We start from the raw sequence: 18963 nt of genomic DNA on the forward strand, positions 1-18963 counted from the left end.
ACTGCCGACAGTCTCTGATTGAAAGCTGTCTGGGTCGTGAACAACATAGGCTTCTCCCATGCAAGATGGGGACCCGGTCCCCTGAAGGGAGACGAGACAGCCTCTTGGGTTCTGCTGTAGTACAATTAGAGCTTTGACTTGAGAGTCTCACAGAGCTTTGTGGGTTTTTTGTTTGTTTTTTAAACAAACACTGCTTGACATGTCTCAAAAAGAGAAAGTATATTCAGAACTCTTGTATTTTCAGGTAATAACTCACTCTCCCTTCATTTTCCTTGGTGCTGGGTGACTAATTCTCCTTCTTTGATCGCCTGTGCTCCAGGACAAAGCAAGAAGTATGTGGAAATGGGGGTAAGTTCCCCAAAACATCACCTCAGGCTTACCTTTTCCAGCTTCTCTTGGAGCTCCTGAATTTTGAGCTGCTGCTCAGCATTGATCTGTGATTAAAATCCCAGGAAATAAAGCAAAAAAGGCAAATTGGCATTAAGGTCTTTCTACATTTACTGCAGTCCTATTTTCTTGAGGTTTCTGTTGGGGTCTCTTTGTTTTGTTTTCCAATACCTACTGATGGAGAGGAAGAACAGTAGCCTATCAGAGAAACCTCTGAATGTCTCAGTGCAAACGTCCATGTGGACTATTTCTCTAGAACCAGCAACACACATACAGATGGCAAAAAAAGAGAAACAAAGTCGCCGGTACCCTAAAACAGTAAGAATTTTCCCACGTGTCTTACTGAGTGTCTGGATTTGTGTGTTACTGTGAGCGGGCCTGACCAAAAAAAATGAGGTGTCTTCTATCCCTTTTAGAAACATAGCTGAAGCTAAACATGGTCATCCAGAGACTGACCATCAAAATAAACCCAGAAGACAGTTCTCTATTCATCCCAAGTGTATTCTTAACCAGTGACAGGCCACGGAGAACAACATTTAAGAGGCTGTCTACCCAAAATCACGATACCAATAATGGAAAATACCTTCTCCAGTTTGGCATATTCTCCCACTTCAGGCTTCCCTTGATCTTTAGCCTGTAATTTAAAAGATACAACATATTGGAAAATCTCAAGAACCTAAAAGTTTTATAAGACAACACTACAGGCTTTCTTGGTCTCTGTGGTCAAAATAATGAGGATGATGATAAAAAAAAATTAAGTATCTTCTCTAACCAAGACCAGGAGGCTTTGCAGGACACCCCATTATTTCCCAAATGTACACTCGTGAAGCTAGGATTCCCTTTATTATTGCTAAGATCATCCATGATTCTACCCCCAAAACACCCTCCCCGGCAGGGAGCTGGCTACCTTCATCAATTTATGCTGACATTCTGTTGCTTTCCGCTTGAACTCTTCGGCAGCCAGCCGAGACTCTCTGAGCTCCGATTCATAGAGATCACTCCGTCTTCTGGCCGAAACCAGGTCCTCTTCCAACTGATTCATCATTAACCTCATTTCTTCCACTTGAGCCTGGTACTCCTAAAGAGTAGGCAATGGAAGGAAGGTGAATTTTGGAACTCCTGAAAGGAAAGATGGGAGGTGAAGATGGAAAAACACAGACCACAGAGGGAAGACACAGTGAAGAGAGATCGGAGAGAATGGACCTAGAGAAAAGGTGAGTAGAAAGATGGGGATAAGGGCGAGGTGTGTGGATGGACGAGGAGGGAGAAAAGAATATTAAATCTTTAAACTGTTTTCATCTAGATCATGAATCACTAGTAACACCATTTGGAACAAATGTGCCTATACACAATAAGATCCTTTGAGCAAATAATATCGTACAAGAAGTGCAGAACCTTAAGACCTTTGTAACACAGGAGAGCTGAAAGGGATGTACTTTAAACAACCAGGATAATCTGCTTATGCGTAGCTTTCCTCCAAGGGTAATCATTTATACAGATTTGTCCTTTAGAAGTTATGTGCTCCTAACACAATTAGATATGGTACTAGTTTTAAAATTAACCTTTCAGATGGCACAAGGGGGTAATTGGAAATCTCAGTGGAGAGAATCTCGGAAGGTGAAACTCATCATGTCAGTTTCTCACCATTAATTTTTCTGGGCCCCAAACTGCATGATGAACTAAACATTGCTCTTGAGAGGCAAGTCACCCTGAAATTTGGAAGAGTCAGGAAACACTGGCTCTGATCAAAGTAACTTGTGAGAAAGACTCTGAAGAAAGAATTATCTTGTTCCCTCGAGCAAAAGCCTTTAAAGTAATCCCAATGGCCCAACCTTTTCCAAATTGAATTTCTAAAATCAAAACAGGACATCTGGGGCTTCCCTGGTGGCGCAGTGGTTGGGAGTCCGCCTGCCGATGCAGGGGACGCAGGTTCGTGCCCCGGTCTGGGAGGATCCCACGTGCCACAGAGCGGCTGGGCCCGTGAGCCGTGGCCGCTGGGCCTGTGCGTCCGGGGCCTGTGCTCCGCGGCGAGGGAGGCAAAAAAAGGGGGAGGCCAATAAACAAAAAAAAAAAAAAAAAAAAAAAAAAAAAGGCTTGGTAAAAAATTAATAAAAATTAAACAAAACAAAACAGGACATCTGCATCAAAGTTTTCCAAAACTGATTTACCAGAAGAAATGGGCAATGGTTTCGAAAACTTTGGGGCAGAGTATGAAAATATTCTCTGTTAGCAAAAGCAAAGCTTATATATATAAGGATTATGAATGAGCAGTTTATCCAATCCAAGGTGGCGGATTTAAAACGAAAAGAATAAAGAATTAAGACTGTCTTTGACCTTCGCAATGTACAGCGATAATCTCTAAGATCCGTTCCCCCAAGAAATAACTGAAGAGGGATCAACTGAGCAAGGTTATGCTTTTAACCAATAAAATGTCTTTTTTCTTCTTTCTTTTTTTAGTAACAGAATATAAAGTAAACCTTTCATCCTTTGTAACAGGCAGTCCCCCCAGTGCACACTCAAGGGGAGGTGACCTTACGAAAATGGATAGTTTTCACGTAAGCACATCTCTCTGTATTACTGGCACAGCGGAAAGCAGAAAAACTGAGCACAGGATGGAGCCTGGTCTCATTTCACTCCTTCCCACCCAAAAGCGTACAGTCGTCCCTCGGTATCCACAGGGGAACGGCTCCAGAACCAAATCCAGTCCACAGGTGGTTGAAATCGCAGACATGGAACCCGTGGATACGGAGGGCCGACTGTATTGTTATTGAAGGTCAATCCTACAAGTCATGGGGCGCCAGGTTTTCTGGACGATGCCCACTAAGTGAGTGGTGCTGGGTTATATAAGCAAAGGTCTTTATAACCTACTGAACAATTATCTCAACTCACAGAATGGAGCGTGAGCCGGTGATGTGAAACAGTACACCCTCTACTTGGGGTTTCTCTAGACCCCTCGGCCAGGGCTGTGTCATGACTTATTATGACTTTCATAGCTCTGGGTATTGTGCCTACCTGGATCCCTTCCTCCATTTAAAAAAAAAATATATATATATATATATATAAAATATATTATATAATATATATTATATATATATTATATATATATAATTCTATTTTACAATAGCAGCATACATATAAAGACAAAAACATTACCTACGAAAACCGTTTCTTCTACCTAAAACTCTTTTTTTTTCTTCTGATTTTAGAGTTTTAAAAAATCCAAAGTCCCCACAGACACAAATACCAAGCTGTGGAGGAAGCAAAGAGGTAGGAGGCACTCTTGTCCATCTTTTATCCTTGAGCTCCCTTGTCTGACTTAAACTTATGTCGGCAAGAAGGGAACGTAATTTCTGTGTTTTGTCAAGAGTGAGGACAGAGCGCTGTTCCCCCAACATCTCTCTTTCCTGAGCCGTCAGCGCCCAGGGGGAGGAAGGCAAGAATCAGGCAACATCTCTGTCAGCAATCTGAGCTCTGGGGGCACCGGCCTGCTACAAGCATCAAACAAAATTCCACCTCATTTATTGAGCCACTGTTACTCTGTTGGATGCTTCAAGGAAATCCTATACATCCAACAGCTGACCAAATCCCTGCTTCAGGAAAACTCTGAGAAGATAATCAGGTCAGTTCCCAAGGACAGCTGAGAGGCAGCTGTATGTATCTCAGCATGGGCTGAACTGTGGGTCAGAGTTGAACAGGATCAGAATGGGGAACCGTGGACAACTTTTGGGTCCTGCCTTGAGTCATTCTTTGGAATGGAGCTTCAGAATTTTGTGGGAAGGAAGACATGGTCCTATTCAATCAGAAATCCTGAAACCCAAATGCCTTCTGTGTTACCTGAACTTCTGTCTCCCTTCCAGGGATGGGGGGTGGAGGGGGGCAGGGGAGGGGTGGGACGAAATCAGCAATTGCTACTGATGGAGCATGAATCTAACCATCATGTGAGACGCTTAGGTGTTTTTATTTGTTTATTTAATTTTTGGCCACTCCACGTGGGATCTTAGTTTCCCGACCGGGAATAGAACCCATGCCCCCTGCAGTGGGAACGCAGGGTCCTAACCACTGAACCACCAGGGAATTCCCTAGGTGTTTTTATTTTAAACCAAATTCAAGTGCTCCATTGGGGGTAGCTAAGCAGAAGCAACATATTTAAATAAACAGCGGTACAGAAATTGGCTTTGAGAGGAAGAGTGCGGAATAAATGGCAAACCTGGGAGGAATTGACAGGCTGCAAACCAAATACTAGGAGTTTGCGGAAAGTATTAAATGCTTTTTCCTGGATTGCAAACATCCTGCTCTCACCAAACTTACCGAGAGTCATTTTAATAAATCCTTCTTCCGATGAGAAATAAAATCTGAAACGAAGAAGTTTTCTCCCCCTCAAAATGGAACGTTTAGCAGTCATTAAATCTAAAATTCCACATGGATGCCAACTGTGGTATGAATCACAAAGGACATTTCTTTGAACTCAACCACCAGCATACACCTTTTCAAAGTGTCCTGATAATTCTGTTTCTATGGAATTTCACAGACACCAGCTGCTCCCTCTGGTGGCCAAGCATAGCTTTCATTTCCCCAGGATGTCACCAAAAGCAAATTTCCAACCACACTGAACTAATGGGAGAAAAAGAATCCTACCTCTTGAAACTTTTAGGATGAAAAACTGTGTTGATAAAAGGGGCAACGAGTCAACTGTCAAAGCAGATTTTTTCAAGCTGTAGGTGTGACCTTCAAAATCTCTAAGTTAGTGGTGGTGTTCAGAAACCTGACAACCAATTTGCACCATTTCCTATGCACGTTTATTCAGAACACTTTTATCAAGCAAGAGGATATTAACCAATGATTTAAAAAGTATTAAGGTGATAATGAGACGATGCCAACAAAACATCCAAAACAGGAATTCTTTCTGTAAAGAACAGCTAAGGAATCAAATTATTTGCCGGCGTTTCTTGCATCAGCACCACCCAGATGGCTAAGTGTGCGTTACCCAGAGACGAAAATGTTCATTTCCATCACTGTTTCCACTAGATTTTCTGAAGTGAATGAGAGCTGCCTGGCAGCTGATAATTCAGCTCTCCGACTGCTCAGTGCATTCTCTTCATTAAAGTTTCTATTCACAGTTTCTTCAAAGGACAAAAAAAAAAAGAAAATCCATGCTAAAAAGGAAACAGTGAAGTGAAATAAAAATGAACCATCTAGAAAGAAACTCCTTTTAGAAATAGAGGGGGTAAAAAAAGAGAGGAGGCTTTTTAAAGGTCTGGATTCTCTTTTCTGAACACACAGGGGAGGGCTTTCTGCAGTCAGATTTGCCGTGTCAATTCTGACTCGGCCTTAACTGCTCAAACTCTTCTTCCAGGATAAGTCTTTAGATAAGTAAGACTATGAAGTACCCTGGCTTTTCTCAAAAACTTAAAGTGCATCTGAAAAGCTATGAAAACATTAATTTTTTTTTTAATGGTCTAAAGCAAAGGTTGGCAAACTCTTTTGGTAAAAAGCTAGATAGGAAGCCATTTCAGTTTTGCAGTCCACGTGGTCTCTGTCAAAAGCACTCACCTCTGCCATTGTAGCATGATCAACAGCTATGGGCAGTACCTAAATGAATGGCTGTGCTGTGTTCCAATAAAACTTTATAAACACTGAAATGTGAATTCCATATGAAATATTCTTCTTCTTTTGAGTTTTTTCCCCCGTTTAAAAATGCAAAAACCATTCTTAGCTTGTGGTCATGAAAAACAGGTGGTTGGCCAGATTCTCACCCACAGGCTGCAGTTTGCCCACCCCTGCTCTAAACCTACAGCTTCGATTGAAAAAAGTAGCCATCATGGGGTCCAGACTTCACAAGGAGCTAGATAGAACAAGGACTCTGCCATTTATATAAATCATGGGGAATCTAAAAGTTCCAAATGACCTACATAACTTTCTCTCCTCACCGCTCCCCCTTCCCTCTCTCTGTCCCTCAAACACACCTCTCCTGAAATGAGAGGTCCGGTTGGTGCCCTGCTCCCAGGCAGGGAGCCATACCTGCTCTTTGATTTCTTGGAGCTTCCGGCTCTGCTCTCTGATATCGTGGAGAAGCTGCAGTGCTTTGTCGTCCTCCTGGGACACCTCCATCCGTGCTTGCTCCAAACTTCGCTTTAAGCTCTGCGGAAAGCAAAATTTTAATAGGGTTGTCCTGTGGATCCTGCTCTGTTTGAAAAGATTCATTAAGGGAGCTGCAGGCTGCTTCGCAGACACCAAGATGGTTTCAGGTGACGGGCCAAAGTCGACAACTTCCGGTGAGTCGCTGATTCCAGGTTTCATCCTGTAAAACCCCTTGGTTCAAGAAACATCATCTCAAACCTTATGACCTTATGGATCCAGCCTGCAACTGCATCCACCTGTTTCCTACCTGCCTTCGCAGATACTTACTTGTATGTTCAGAACTAAAAACTAATAAGATCCCTTAGCCGTGAAACCATCATTGGGGTAGCTACAAAGTCGTTTCTGGAATAGCAGTTATTCGAGGACTGTCAAGTATATATCCCTCTTTCAAAGTAGCAATGACTTCATTCTCTGCCCAGGTGCCATTTAAGACTCCAAGCAAACTATTTCCACCTCCTGGCTTACGTTTCCTGGACACCTTTCATCCAAAAGGTTCCCTCAATGCTTCAGTGACACTGAAATATAGATCTGAAATACAAAGCTGAATAACTTTACCCACCACTGAAAGGAGGCCAAATCTGGAATGGAAACATAGCAGTTATTCTTAATCAGCCACGCTCTATAGATTTCCTCTCCCTTGTGGGGGAAAAAAAAAACACTTGAAAAATGTGTGATTCAACTTGTTAAGACTGTACATTAAAAAACACCTGAATGAAAATTTTTAACGAGACAATGGAGAAGACAGTCCACTCTTGTGAAGGAAAGAAAAACAAAAGTCGCATGGTAAAAGATGACAGAGGGTCTGGGTTTTAAAGGCTGAGTTTTGCTTGTTGCTGCGCTGGTTCTAGGCAATGGAATATTGATTTGGGACAGATTCAAAATACATTTTCTTGCACTTATTTGGGAGCTTGGTTCCTGAGGCTGACTGTGCTGGACACGAGGTGGAGCAGAGAGGTTGGGATGGGAGATGCTGAGACCCTCTGCAACGCCGTCTATGCCCGTCTCCAGGCTCCTACCTGGACTTTCTGAGCCTGATCTCAGGCCTCTGGGCCCTCACGCCCGGCTCCCGCTACTCTGCACATCACAGGTCTTGCTCGTGCGTCCTCCCTCTCTCTCCTCTCTGCCCCTGGCTGTGATGTGCCTCATGATGCTGTCACGAAACAGGATGAGACACACACGACGGGAAGCGCCCGCTCCGAGGGAAGGGGGCTTTGGGGGGAAGGCTCACACTGCACTCTGTGATGTAGGTAGCAAGGTCCTGCTCCAGGAGGGATCTCTGAGTCTCAGAGGCCTTCAGCTCCACCTCCTTCTGACTAAGCACAGCCTCCACCTCTGACACTCTCCGATGTAACCGGGTCATTTCCTGCTCCATCTGAAATAAACACAGCGACACGTTAAAAAGGCCCGGGGGGCGGGGGGCGGGGGGGTGTTCGTCAGGAGCAATCGCATCTCAAGCCACCTCCGAGACCACCTGGTGGTCCTGGCTGGCGCTAACTCGCCAAAAGGTTGGGATGGAAATACCATGGTTTCTTCGCCTGGGAGCGCACAGGTCTTCGTAAGGGCAGTCACCAATGCTAAGTCACTCCTCTCATGCAAGGCTGGGTTCACACTCGATCACTTCTCTAACCCAGTGAGCGAGGAAGCCACAATCACCATTTTTTTCACCTGTTTGCTTTTTTTTGGGTTTGGTTTGGGTTTTTTTTGCAGACGTCAGTTTAATTTTACCCCAAATCCATCTTGATCCCCCCCATCTCCTTGCAAAGATCTAGAGGACAAATCCAGGACAGGGCAAGGAGATATGGATTCGTCTGCACTCTTAGGAGTCCCAGGCAAGAAGTGACTCTTACGAGCTTCCAGAGAGCTGCCCCTGGGCAGAAACAGTGAGCGTTAAGAGACGTTGAGCATAATCAACACAGTGGCCGCAGTTACATAAGCAGGAGTTTTTAAAGACTAGGAAGAGAGACTTCGCATCACTCAAAGCAGATGGGATGCATCTCGGCCACAGGTGAGGACCCACGCCACCTGCCAGAAGACGCAGACATCTAGCTGGGTCATGCTGAGGAACTGGCCGCTTTATATCCAGGGCCTCCTCTGGTTAAGATTTAAAGGATTTACGGCAGCGTCAAGGCCCGAATTCATCTCCCTCTGAGCTGCCGGAGGCGCGACTTCAGCGCGGGAAGGATCAGGTGGCTCGGCGCCAGCGGCGGCCCCGGGCGGATCCCTTGGCATATATTGACGGGAGGCTCCTGCAGCAAGGAGGGAGGCCGGCTGCGGAAATAAATACCTTGTGACACTTGTCCTGGGAGTCCTGCAGCTCTTTGCTTTTGATGAGAAGTTTCTTTTCCATGGAGCTAGTCTTGGCAGGGGAGTCCAGACTTGACACAACAGACCTGGATGGAAGAAATGGGTGGGCCTGAAAAGCTGCATTCAGAAACTGTGGCAGAGTTTGGGATTAGCAGATGCAAACTATTCCGTACAGAATGGATAAACAACAAGGTCCTGCTGTATAGAGCAGGGGAATATATTCAATACCCTGTGATAAACCATAATGGAAAAGAATATGAAAAGGAATGTATATATGTGGGTAACTGAGTCACTTTGCCATACAGCAGAAATTAACACAACATTGTAAATCAACTATACTTCCATAAAATAAATTAAAAAAAAAAAAAAAGAAAAACTGCGGCAGAGACCACAAGACCTGCCAGCATCCTTGGCCATCAACACAGCTGGCTCAGGCAGCTTCTAATAACACCAAGGCCATGAGGCAGAGAGGTGGACAGGACCAAGAACTCTGGAAGCAGGAGAGCCTGAGTGTAAATCTAGTCACCGTTGACCTGAGGCAATGATTCAGCCTCCCTGAGCCTCTGTTTCCATTTCTAGGAGGTAGAACGATAATAAAAGGACCTACCACAACAGGAGAGCGTGGGCATTAAGCACACGGCATTTGTGCTGATACGGCTTTATTCACTTACTCACTAAACGGATGTGTACTGTGCACCTACACTGCTCCGGGCACTGGAAGAGCAGTGGACAAGACAGACACGGTCCCTGCCCTCCTGGAGCTGACATTCTCAGAGGGCACGCAGAATGCATCAGGCAGACGCACAAGCTAAAAGGTTACAGATGTTGCCAAAGAAGGAAATGGGGTGATGTGCTACGGCAGAGGAAACGGATCAGGGGCCTGTTTCTCTGTGTGGTGACATCTGAGCTGACACCTGAAGGATGAGAAGGCGCTGACCCTCCAAAGCTCTGGAAGGAAACAAGCTCCAAGGAGGGGGTGGATAACGCCAAGGTCTTGACGCAGGACTGAGCTAACACATCAAGTGCCCAATGGTATCAGTTAACTATACTGACCAAATTGTTGTTTATTCCATCCCCAAGCTAGCCAGTTTGGTTCTGTTTCATTTTACAGAAACAGCTAACACTAATTATGTTGGCTAAATAATGTCCCTCCACCAAGATGTCCACATCCTAATCTCTGGAACCTGTGGATCTGTCACCCCATGTGGCAAAGTGGACTTCGCAGATGTGATTACGTTAGGATTTTGAGATGGAGAGGCTATCCTGGATTACATGGGGTGGTGGGGTGGGGGTCCAACGTAACCACAAGGGTCCTCTTAAGATGGAAGCAGAGGAAGAGAGGAGAGGTGACGACAGAAGTAGGGTCACAGTCAGAGGGAGGCTGGAAGATGCTACACTGTTGGCTGTGGAAATGGGGGAAGGGGCCACAAGCCAAGGAAACTGGGCAGCCTCTAGAAGCTGAAAAAGGCAAAGAAACTGATTCTTTCCCAGAGGCTCCAGAGGGTGCAGCCTTGTACACCTTACTTCCAGCCCAGTAAAATTCATCTTGGACTTCTGACCTCCAGAAATATAAAGTAATAAACCTGTGTTGTTGTAAGCCACTAAATTTGTGGTCACTTGTTACAGCAGCCAGAGGAAACTCATACACTTACTGACCACCGATTCTGTATGCACGGTTCTGTCCTAAAGCGAGGCATGTTTTAACTCTTTAGTCCCCACAACGACTCTATGAGACATTATTCTCATTTTATAGATGAGGAAACTGAGGCCCAGAGAGCTTAAGTAACCTGCCAGTTAATAAATGGTTTCTGTTGGTCCCAATAGAGAACTGGGGTAGAGAGACTGACGATGCACCTGATATAACGCTCAGGATAGTATCACAAAAATAATGTAGCGTGACCTCCTAAGAATGGGCTAGAAGAATGCTCTCTCCACAAGGACGTACTTACCCACACACATACACATAACTCACACACCCTGCCTCATTCCTAAAAGCAGTTAATTATGGGTGGAGGGACTTCCCTGGTGGTCCAGTGGGTAAGACTCCATGCTCCCAATGCAGGGGGCCCAGGTTTGATCCCTGGTCGGGGAACTAGATCCCGCACACATGCTACAACTAAGAACTCCGCATGCCACAACTAAAGATCCCGCATGCCGCAACAAAGATCCCGTGTGCCACAACTAAGACCCAGCGCAGTCAAAATAAATAAATAAATAATTTTGTTTGTTTTAATCTGTTTAAAAAAAATTATGGGTGGAGATAACAGTTCTCATACAGGGCAGCTTCCCTCAGTGGTTGGCACCCTGGGCATGAACACTGGGACTGGTGAAGGGCAGAGCTACAGAAATAGCCGACAAAGGTTCTTCTGCACAGAGGGGCATGTGGCAGAGCCCACTGCTGCCCCATTGTCCGATTTTTGTTGCCTTAGTAACGGGGCTGCAGGAGCTGGTTGTCAGAGAGCACTTGCGTCCTACCAGCAGGTGGAAGTTCTGCTTTCCACTGCCCCAGACTACTTCCCTGCCTAAAAGAGGTCAGTTCCCTGCAGCAGCTCAGGTCTCTCTCCTCACAGCTCCCAGCCCAGTGACAGGGGGTGGCGTGATGGTGCTGGCTCGCTGTACCCCAGTGACACACCCAACACACATACTGTAGGGCAGCCAAGTGAGTCAACACCCAGAGTCATGCAGCTCTGTTCAAAATCTGACCTTGCCACTCGCTCTGTGAGCCTCGATTTCCTCATCTGTAAAATGGGGATAATTCTCAACCTACTTCCAAGAGTGCTTATGAGGATTAAGTGAGATAACTCATGGGAAGTCCTTATCACAGTGCCTGGCACATCACGAGGGTTCAATAAATGTCAACCGTCACTACTATCATTGTGGTTTCTATCATCATTACCTTTGCAATGGTGTGAGCAGCACATGCCTCGCAGGCCTAAAACCCTTGCTTGAAACAGTGAAACTTGGGACTTCCCTGGTGAGCCAGTGGTTAAGAACCCGCCTTCCAATGCAGGGGACACAGATTCAATCCCTGGTCGGGGAACTAAGATTCCACATGCCACGGGGCGACTAAGCCCACATGCCACAACTAAGACCTGACGCAGCCAAGTAAATAAATAAATACTAAAAAAAAAAAGAGAGAAAGAAAGAAATAGTGAAACTCAGGGGGCTGAATTTGCTCCATGCTATTATTCACATTAGAACAGATGTTGATCATTCACAGAAATGGGCACCGGGGACTGAAATCCAGAAATAAATCTTTTTTTAAAATCTCACTTTGGGCTAAAAATTTTAACCAAGTTCTGCTCCTCTCACTGGCCTATTTTCTACCTAAATCTAGTCAAAACACATACAAACACATTTTTTTTTTTAACGTGAGATGAAATGGGTTGCTTGGCACGGCCTTGAGTTGCCTTCGCTATTTCCTTTATTCCTGATGTTATTCTGGTGGGTGGGCTAGAGAAGACCCGACCACCCAAGGAGGGAGGGATAATCCACAGACCGGGTCCCGGTCCTTCAGTCATCAGAAGTCACCCACGCTGACACAAGTCAGGGATGACAAGAGGGGCCATGGCTCTCTGGGCCTGAGCACAAAACCAGCACCCTCGGAGAAGAACGATTACATGGGTGCACGATGATGGGACAGGAGGGGGCTCTCAAAACTTGATGACAGGTGGAGGGCAGGCTCCAGAGGGGTGTAAAGTGTGCTCCTGTGGGTACAAAGCCCACTGCTTATTCACCCAAAAAGAGCCTTTCTAGGTCACCTGTTAACGGGGCCCAGAATCAGGGAGATGCGCAGGAGACGATGCACCAGCCCCTCCCCATCACCGGAGTCCAACTCCCTCATTCTGCTATTTTGATGCTTGACAAATGTTCACTGTTTAGAAGTTCTAAGTATGGCAATTAAGTCTCTTCAGAATAAAGGTGCTAAAGAAATCTTTTTTTTTTTTTAAGAATAAATAAAAATTACATCTAAAAAATAAAAGCTGGGGGCTTCTCTGGTGGCACAGTGGTTAAGAATCCACCTGCCAAGGCAGGGGTCACAGGTTCGATCCCTGGTCTGGGAAGATCCCACATGCCGCGGAGCAACTAAGCCCGTGCACCACAACTACTGAGCCTGCGCTCTAGAGCCCACGAGCCACAACTACTGAAGCCCGCGCACCTAGAGCCCATGCTCAGCAACAAGAGAAGCCACTGCAATGAGAAGCCTGCACACCGCAACAAAGAGTAGGCCCCGCTCGCCGCAACTAGAGAAAGCCCACGCGCAGCAACAAAGACCCAGCGCAGCCATAAATAAATAAATAAATAAATTTATTTTTAAAAAGCTATGGTAAGTTTGCTGTGACTAAACCCAGGTTGTAGCAACAATCCCGTAAACAGTAATGGGATTGGAGGATGAGGCTGGGGGATGAGGACAGAAGGGGGAAAGGTCACTGCAGCTTTCTAGGATGACTCTGGTCTTCAGATCGGCTACACATTAGAATCACTTGAAGAGCTTTTTAAAAATTACCGATGTCAGCCAGTGAAAACACTCGTGTGACAGTATAATGGTGGCTACACGTTATCATACCATTGTCCTTACTCACAGAAGGTACACCACCAAGAGTGAACCCTAAATAGGGAGGTTCAGTGATTGTAACAAAGGCACCCCTCTGGGGGGGATGTTGATAACGCGGGAGGCTGTGCATGAGTGGGGGGCAAGGGGCATATGGTAAATCTCTATACCTCTTGCTAGTATTGCTGTGAGCCTAAAACTGTTCTAAAAAAACTAAAGTTAAAAAAAAGAAACTGATATCCAGGGCCCAACCAGACCAATTAAATCAGAGACAGAAAGGGTGGGAGTGGGGCCTGGGTAACACCATTTTTATTAAGCTCCCAGGTGATTCTAACGTACAAACAGGCTTGAGAACCATGGTGCTAATGAGAACAAAGTACGTGTGATTTAAGGTCCAGGCATTTAAAACTCACAGTATGACCGCCCCCAGCATTTGGTTCCAGGTGGCACTTTGGTCAGGCCATTTAACTGATGCCTTTTGGTCACTCTTTCAGTGGAAACACAATTTTGAAGTTAATCATGGTAAGCTATGAATTGCAAGAAAACGTACAGATTTCAGACACTGATTAAAGACTATTCCTACCCCCTCCATTTTAATAAGTCAACTAAAATATACCATTTCCATGAATTTCTATAAAAGAAATATACTAGAGACAGGTATGACTCAACGTGACGTATTTGTATTCTATTTATTTTTCATGTACACACTTAGGCCAATTCAATCATGAATGTCAATGATAAGTAAGCTCTCAATATGTACTTCTTGAATGAACAGATTCCCCCCCCCAGTAGATATTACGAAATATTATCATTATCCGTCCTTTTTTTTTTTTCATTTCTAGGATTTTCATTATCCGTCCTTCTGACTTTGAAAGCAAGAGCAAATTATTGCTGACGTCTGTACTATTCTAGAATTGACTGTGATGTAAATCATAGTTTGAGAGGTCTGATCCAAAGCTGGCCTCAGAGCCACCGGACTATTACCAAATTCAGCACTGTCCTCTTCAAGTAGCAACTCTGCTGGTCTAAAATCATCCTGAAAAGTACCATTTCATCAAGTGTGGTAATATTTAAAGAGCTGATGCTACTGTTTCTTTAAGAGAAGGAAAGTACAAAAAATCCTGTAATTGGCTGTAACTCTAAAGCTATTGGAGATGGGCATGGAATTGCTGTAAAGAAACTATTTCTGTTGACCCTGAAATGGGACAGAGTCTACCTGCTAACTTAAGAAAGAGTTGCCAGGGCTTCCCTGATGGCACAGTGGTTGAGAATCCGCCTGCCAATGCAGGGGACATGGGTTCGAGCCCTGGTCCGGGAAGATCCTACATGCCGCGGAGCAACTAAACCCGTGCGCCACAACTACTGAGCCTGCGCTCTAGAGCCTGCGCGCCACAACTACTGAGCCCACATGCCACAACTACTGAAGCCCGTGCACCTAGAGCCCGTGCTCTGCAACAAGAGAAGCCACCGCAGTGAGAAGCCTGTGCACCACAACGAAGAGTAGCCCCCGCTCGCTACAACTGGAGAAAGCCCATGTACAGCAACAAAGACCCAACACAGCCAAAAATAAATAAACTTAAAAAGAAAGAATTGCCAGAATTCTCCTTTATTCTCAAAATTCTCAAACTTCAACAGATACGGGCATACCTTGTTTTACTGTGTTTTGCTTTATTAAACTTAACAGATATTGGGATTTTTACAAATGGAAGTTTGCGCAACCCTATGTCAAGCAAGTCTATTGGCGCCATTTTTCCAACAGCATTTGCTCACTTCCTGTCTGTGTCACATTTTGGTAACTCTCACAATACTTCAAACTTTTTCATTATTATTATACAGTAAGTCCCCTACATACGAACAAGTTCCATTCCGAGAGCACGTTCAGAAGTCCAATTTGTTCGTAAGTCCAGCAAAGTTAGCCTAGCTACCCAACTAACACAATCGGCTGTATAGTACTGTACTGTAACAGGTTTATACTTTTCACACAAATAATACATAAAAAACAAACACAAAAAATAAAGAAAAGATTTTTAATCTTACAGCACAGTGCCCTGAAAAGTACAGTAGTACCAGCTACATCACTGCTGCTTTTACACTTGCTTCTGGACATCGGGGGCTTGAAATAAAGATACTGTACTACTGTACTCTATACAGTACTGTAAAGTACACAAAAGCACAACCACTAGTAGAGGATGCACGTATGTGACAATGTACACCAGACAGGTGAACTAATTTATGTGACTGGACATTCGAACATACGTTCGCATCTTTGAAAGTTCGCGACTTGAAGGTTCGTAGGTAGGGGACTTACTGCACTTGTTATGGTGATCTGTGATCTTTGATGTTAGTATTGTAATTGTTTTGAGGCACCACAAACCGCACCCACATAAGACAGTGAACTTAATAAATGTTGTGGGTGTTCTGACTGCCTCCCCTTCCGGCCATTCCCCATCTCTCTCCCTCTCCTCGGGCCTATTCCCTATTCCCTGAGTCACGATACTGAAATTAGGCCAATTAATAACCCTACAATAGCCTCTAAGTGGTCAAGTGAAAGGAACTGTCACAGGTCACTCACTTTAAATCAAAAGCTAGAAATGATTAAGCTCAGTGAGGAAGGAATGTCAAAAGCCGAGACAGGCTGAAAGCTGGGCTTCTTCGGCCAGTTAGCCAAGTTGTGAATGCAAAGTTCTTGAAGGAAATTAAAAGTGCTCCTCCAGTGAACACATGAATGATAAGAAAGCAAAACAGCCTTATTGCTGACATGAGGGAAGTTTTAATGGTCTGGATAGATGATTACACCAGTCACAGCATTCCCTTAAGCCCAAGCCTAAACCAGAGCAAGATAGTGATTCCTCTGATGGATCTGGGCAAAGTGAATTGAAAATCTTCTGGAAAGGACTCACCATTCTAGATGCCATTAAGGACATTTGTGATTCATGGGAAGATGTCAAAATATCAACATGAACAGGAGTTTAGAAGAAGTTGATTCCAACCCTCATGGATGACATTGAGGGGTTCAAGACTTCAGTGGAGGAAGGAACTGCAGATGTGATGGAAATAGCAAGAGGACTACATTTAGAAGTGGAGCCTGAAGAGGTAACTGAATTGCTGGAATCTCATGACAAAGCTTTAATAGATTAGGAGTTGATTCTTATGTATGAGCAAAGAAAGTGATTTCTTGAGGTGGAATCTACTCCTGGTGAAGATGCTGTGAAGACCGCTGAAATGACAACACAGGATTTAGAATATTACATAAACTTAGCTGATAAAGCAGCAGCAGGGTTTCAGAGGATTAACTCCAGTTTTGCAAGATGTTCTATTATGGGTAAAATGCTATCAAATAACATTGCACACTACAGAGAAATCGTTTGTGAAAGGAAGAGTCAATCAGTGTAGCAGACTTCATTGTTGTCTTATTTTAAGAAATTGCCACAGCCATCCCAGCCCTCAGCAAACATGACCCTTATCAGGCAACAGCCATCAGCATGGAGGCGAGACCCTGCACCAGCAAGAAGATTACGACTCACTGAAGTTTCAGGTGATGGTTTGCATTTTTTAGCAATCAAGTATTTTTTAATTAAGGAATGTACATTGTTTAGACATAATGCTATTGCACACTTAATAGACTATGGTATACCATAAACATAACGTGTATATGCACTGGGAAATCAAAAAAAATTGTGTGACTTGCTTTATTGCGATATTTACCCTACTGCAGTAAATACTGTGATACTCCAAGGTACACCTGTATTTTTTGACCACCTTCTATGAGTGAGTGTAAGATGGATAGATAGAAAGAAAAGAAAAAAAATATATATATATATATCCCTTATACATCAGGGAGAATATAAAAGCCCTGTGATCCCATAAGAGGTACGTGTGGACCAGTGGTTCTCAACTGGGGCAATTTTGCCTCCCATATGACAGGTAGCAATGTCCGGAGACTTTGCTGATTTTCACGACTGGGGGTGGGAGTGCTATTAACATCTAGTGGGTAGAGGCTAGAGATGCTGCTCAACAATTCTACAACCCACAGGACAACCCCCCACAAAAAGAATTATCCAGCCCAACATGTCAACAGCGTCAAGTTGCAAAACTCTGCTGTGGAGGCTATGAAGTTAAGGAAGCCACAATTCCTGTCCTCAAAGAAGTAGCAATGTAGGAGAGAGAACTAATGCCACCACCTTTATTATCAAGAATAGCGCCCATTTATTGAGCACAACGTCAGGCACTGTGCTTGGTACTTTAGGGGTAACCTCACTGAATCCTCCAACAATCCTCTAAGGAGGGCATTATTATCCTGTGGCACTGAGGCTAAGGAACAGCTTACCCTATGGCCTCTACATTCTCCTATCACCACATTAGGATGACTAGGGTACAGGTGATGGGCAGGAGAGCTGGGTTTTGGTTCAAAGTTGGGCTCTGCAACCCATCAAGTCATGGGAATCCCAACTCCGCTACTTTTTGGCTGGATGGCCTCGGACAAACCCAAGAAAAGAAACCCAAGAAAACTGCCCCAGAGACTCAGAGGAGCGAAGTCAAAGAGGATGGGGAAATGGATCGTGCAAGGGAAGGTAGCTTCTACCCGTGACTAGCTGTGTGCAATGCTGGGGGGGCGACTCCAAGGCCGGGACAGCCTGGGTACCCAAGAACATCCATATGCCAGGTCAGTCCACAGCCACCCCCCAGAAACGGCTCAACTCACGCATGAGAGCAACTCTTCCTCCATCACTTAGTGGCTCGGGGGGTAATTAAATAGGACAGTACAGATTTTACAGGTCCAGGCTGGTTCATGCTCTGGGCTCGATGAGATGCAGTACAATGAGGATGCTAACAAAAGAATATGCAGCCTGCCCACACATTGCTTGCCTACTCCTCCTGGCTGCATCTTTGATACACAGCCCGTTGTCCCCATGGAGAGAAAAGGCACTTCTGAGCAGCGGGTGCATGCAGCCACCCACCCACACACAGCAGTGCTGTCTCTTCAAGCACAAAGCCAAGTTTGGGTTTTCCTTTTTTTTCCAGCTTCTATTTTCTAGAAAAATTTACTCCGAAATCAACATCTCTCCCTGATATACACATGTGCTTTATAATTATAGAGGTCCAAAGAGTATTAATAGAGGTAATGGTATATGACGCAGAGGGAATGTGGGGCTTGGTCGTTACTGCTGCAGCAGAAAGAACGTTTTCTTAAAATGTGTTCGATGAGACCTAAAAATTGCTTTTACATGTAACCTCAACGTTTAAGGAAAAATGACAAGATGCACTTTTTTCAATGTCTATAAATAACTCCCATAACTCAAAAACAATGTCCTTAATAAAGCTATCAATAGAATACGTCATATCAAAAGAGAATACAATCTGTATTTCCAACCTAAAAGAAGGTACATGTGCTGAGTTCTATCACTACAGTAATAACTAAGATCATGCTTAAGCATCAAGCCATCCATTTATTTCCTTAGGAAGAGAATCCCAAGCCTGCAAGACATGCCTCCACATCACAGATCACATCGATCACAAATCACAGATATTCTTGAGATAACCAAGAATGGATACTTGGAGGCTAAAATGAGGGAATCGAAATT

The 18963-nt window shown here is 44.5% G+C and overlaps 1 protein-coding gene across 8 annotated transcripts in view; it reads right to left on the bottom strand.

Moving 5' to 3' along the window:
* CIT (citron rho-interacting serine/threonine kinase) overlaps window positions 1–18963 on the bottom strand; it is a 169994-nt gene that overhangs the window by 71804 nt on the left and 79227 nt on the right. For all 8 annotated transcript variants that reach the window (XM_027124739.1, XM_027124738.1, XM_027124737.1 and 5 more), the window contains 6 exons: window positions 8810–8915; window positions 7754–7897; window positions 6406–6525; window positions 1295–1465; window positions 971–1021; window positions 381–434 (listed from right to left, as the gene is read on the bottom strand). In XM_027124739.1, the coding sequence (XP_026980540.1) occupies window positions 381–434; window positions 971–1021; window positions 1295–1465; window positions 6406–6525; window positions 7754–7897; window positions 8810–8915 (646 nt within the window). The remainder of the gene's footprint in view (window positions 1–380; window positions 435–970; window positions 1022–1294; window positions 1466–6405; window positions 6526–7753; window positions 7898–8809; window positions 8916–18963) is intronic.

The sequence above is a fragment of the Aethalodelphis obliquidens genome, unplaced genomic scaffold, assembly GCF_003676395.1.
Source record: "Aethalodelphis obliquidens isolate GAN/ISIS:26980383/991018 unplaced genomic scaffold, ASM367639v1 scaffold28, whole genome shotgun sequence".
In the NCBI taxonomy this organism is placed as follows: domain Eukaryota; kingdom Metazoa; phylum Chordata; class Mammalia; order Artiodactyla; family Delphinidae; genus Aethalodelphis; species Aethalodelphis obliquidens.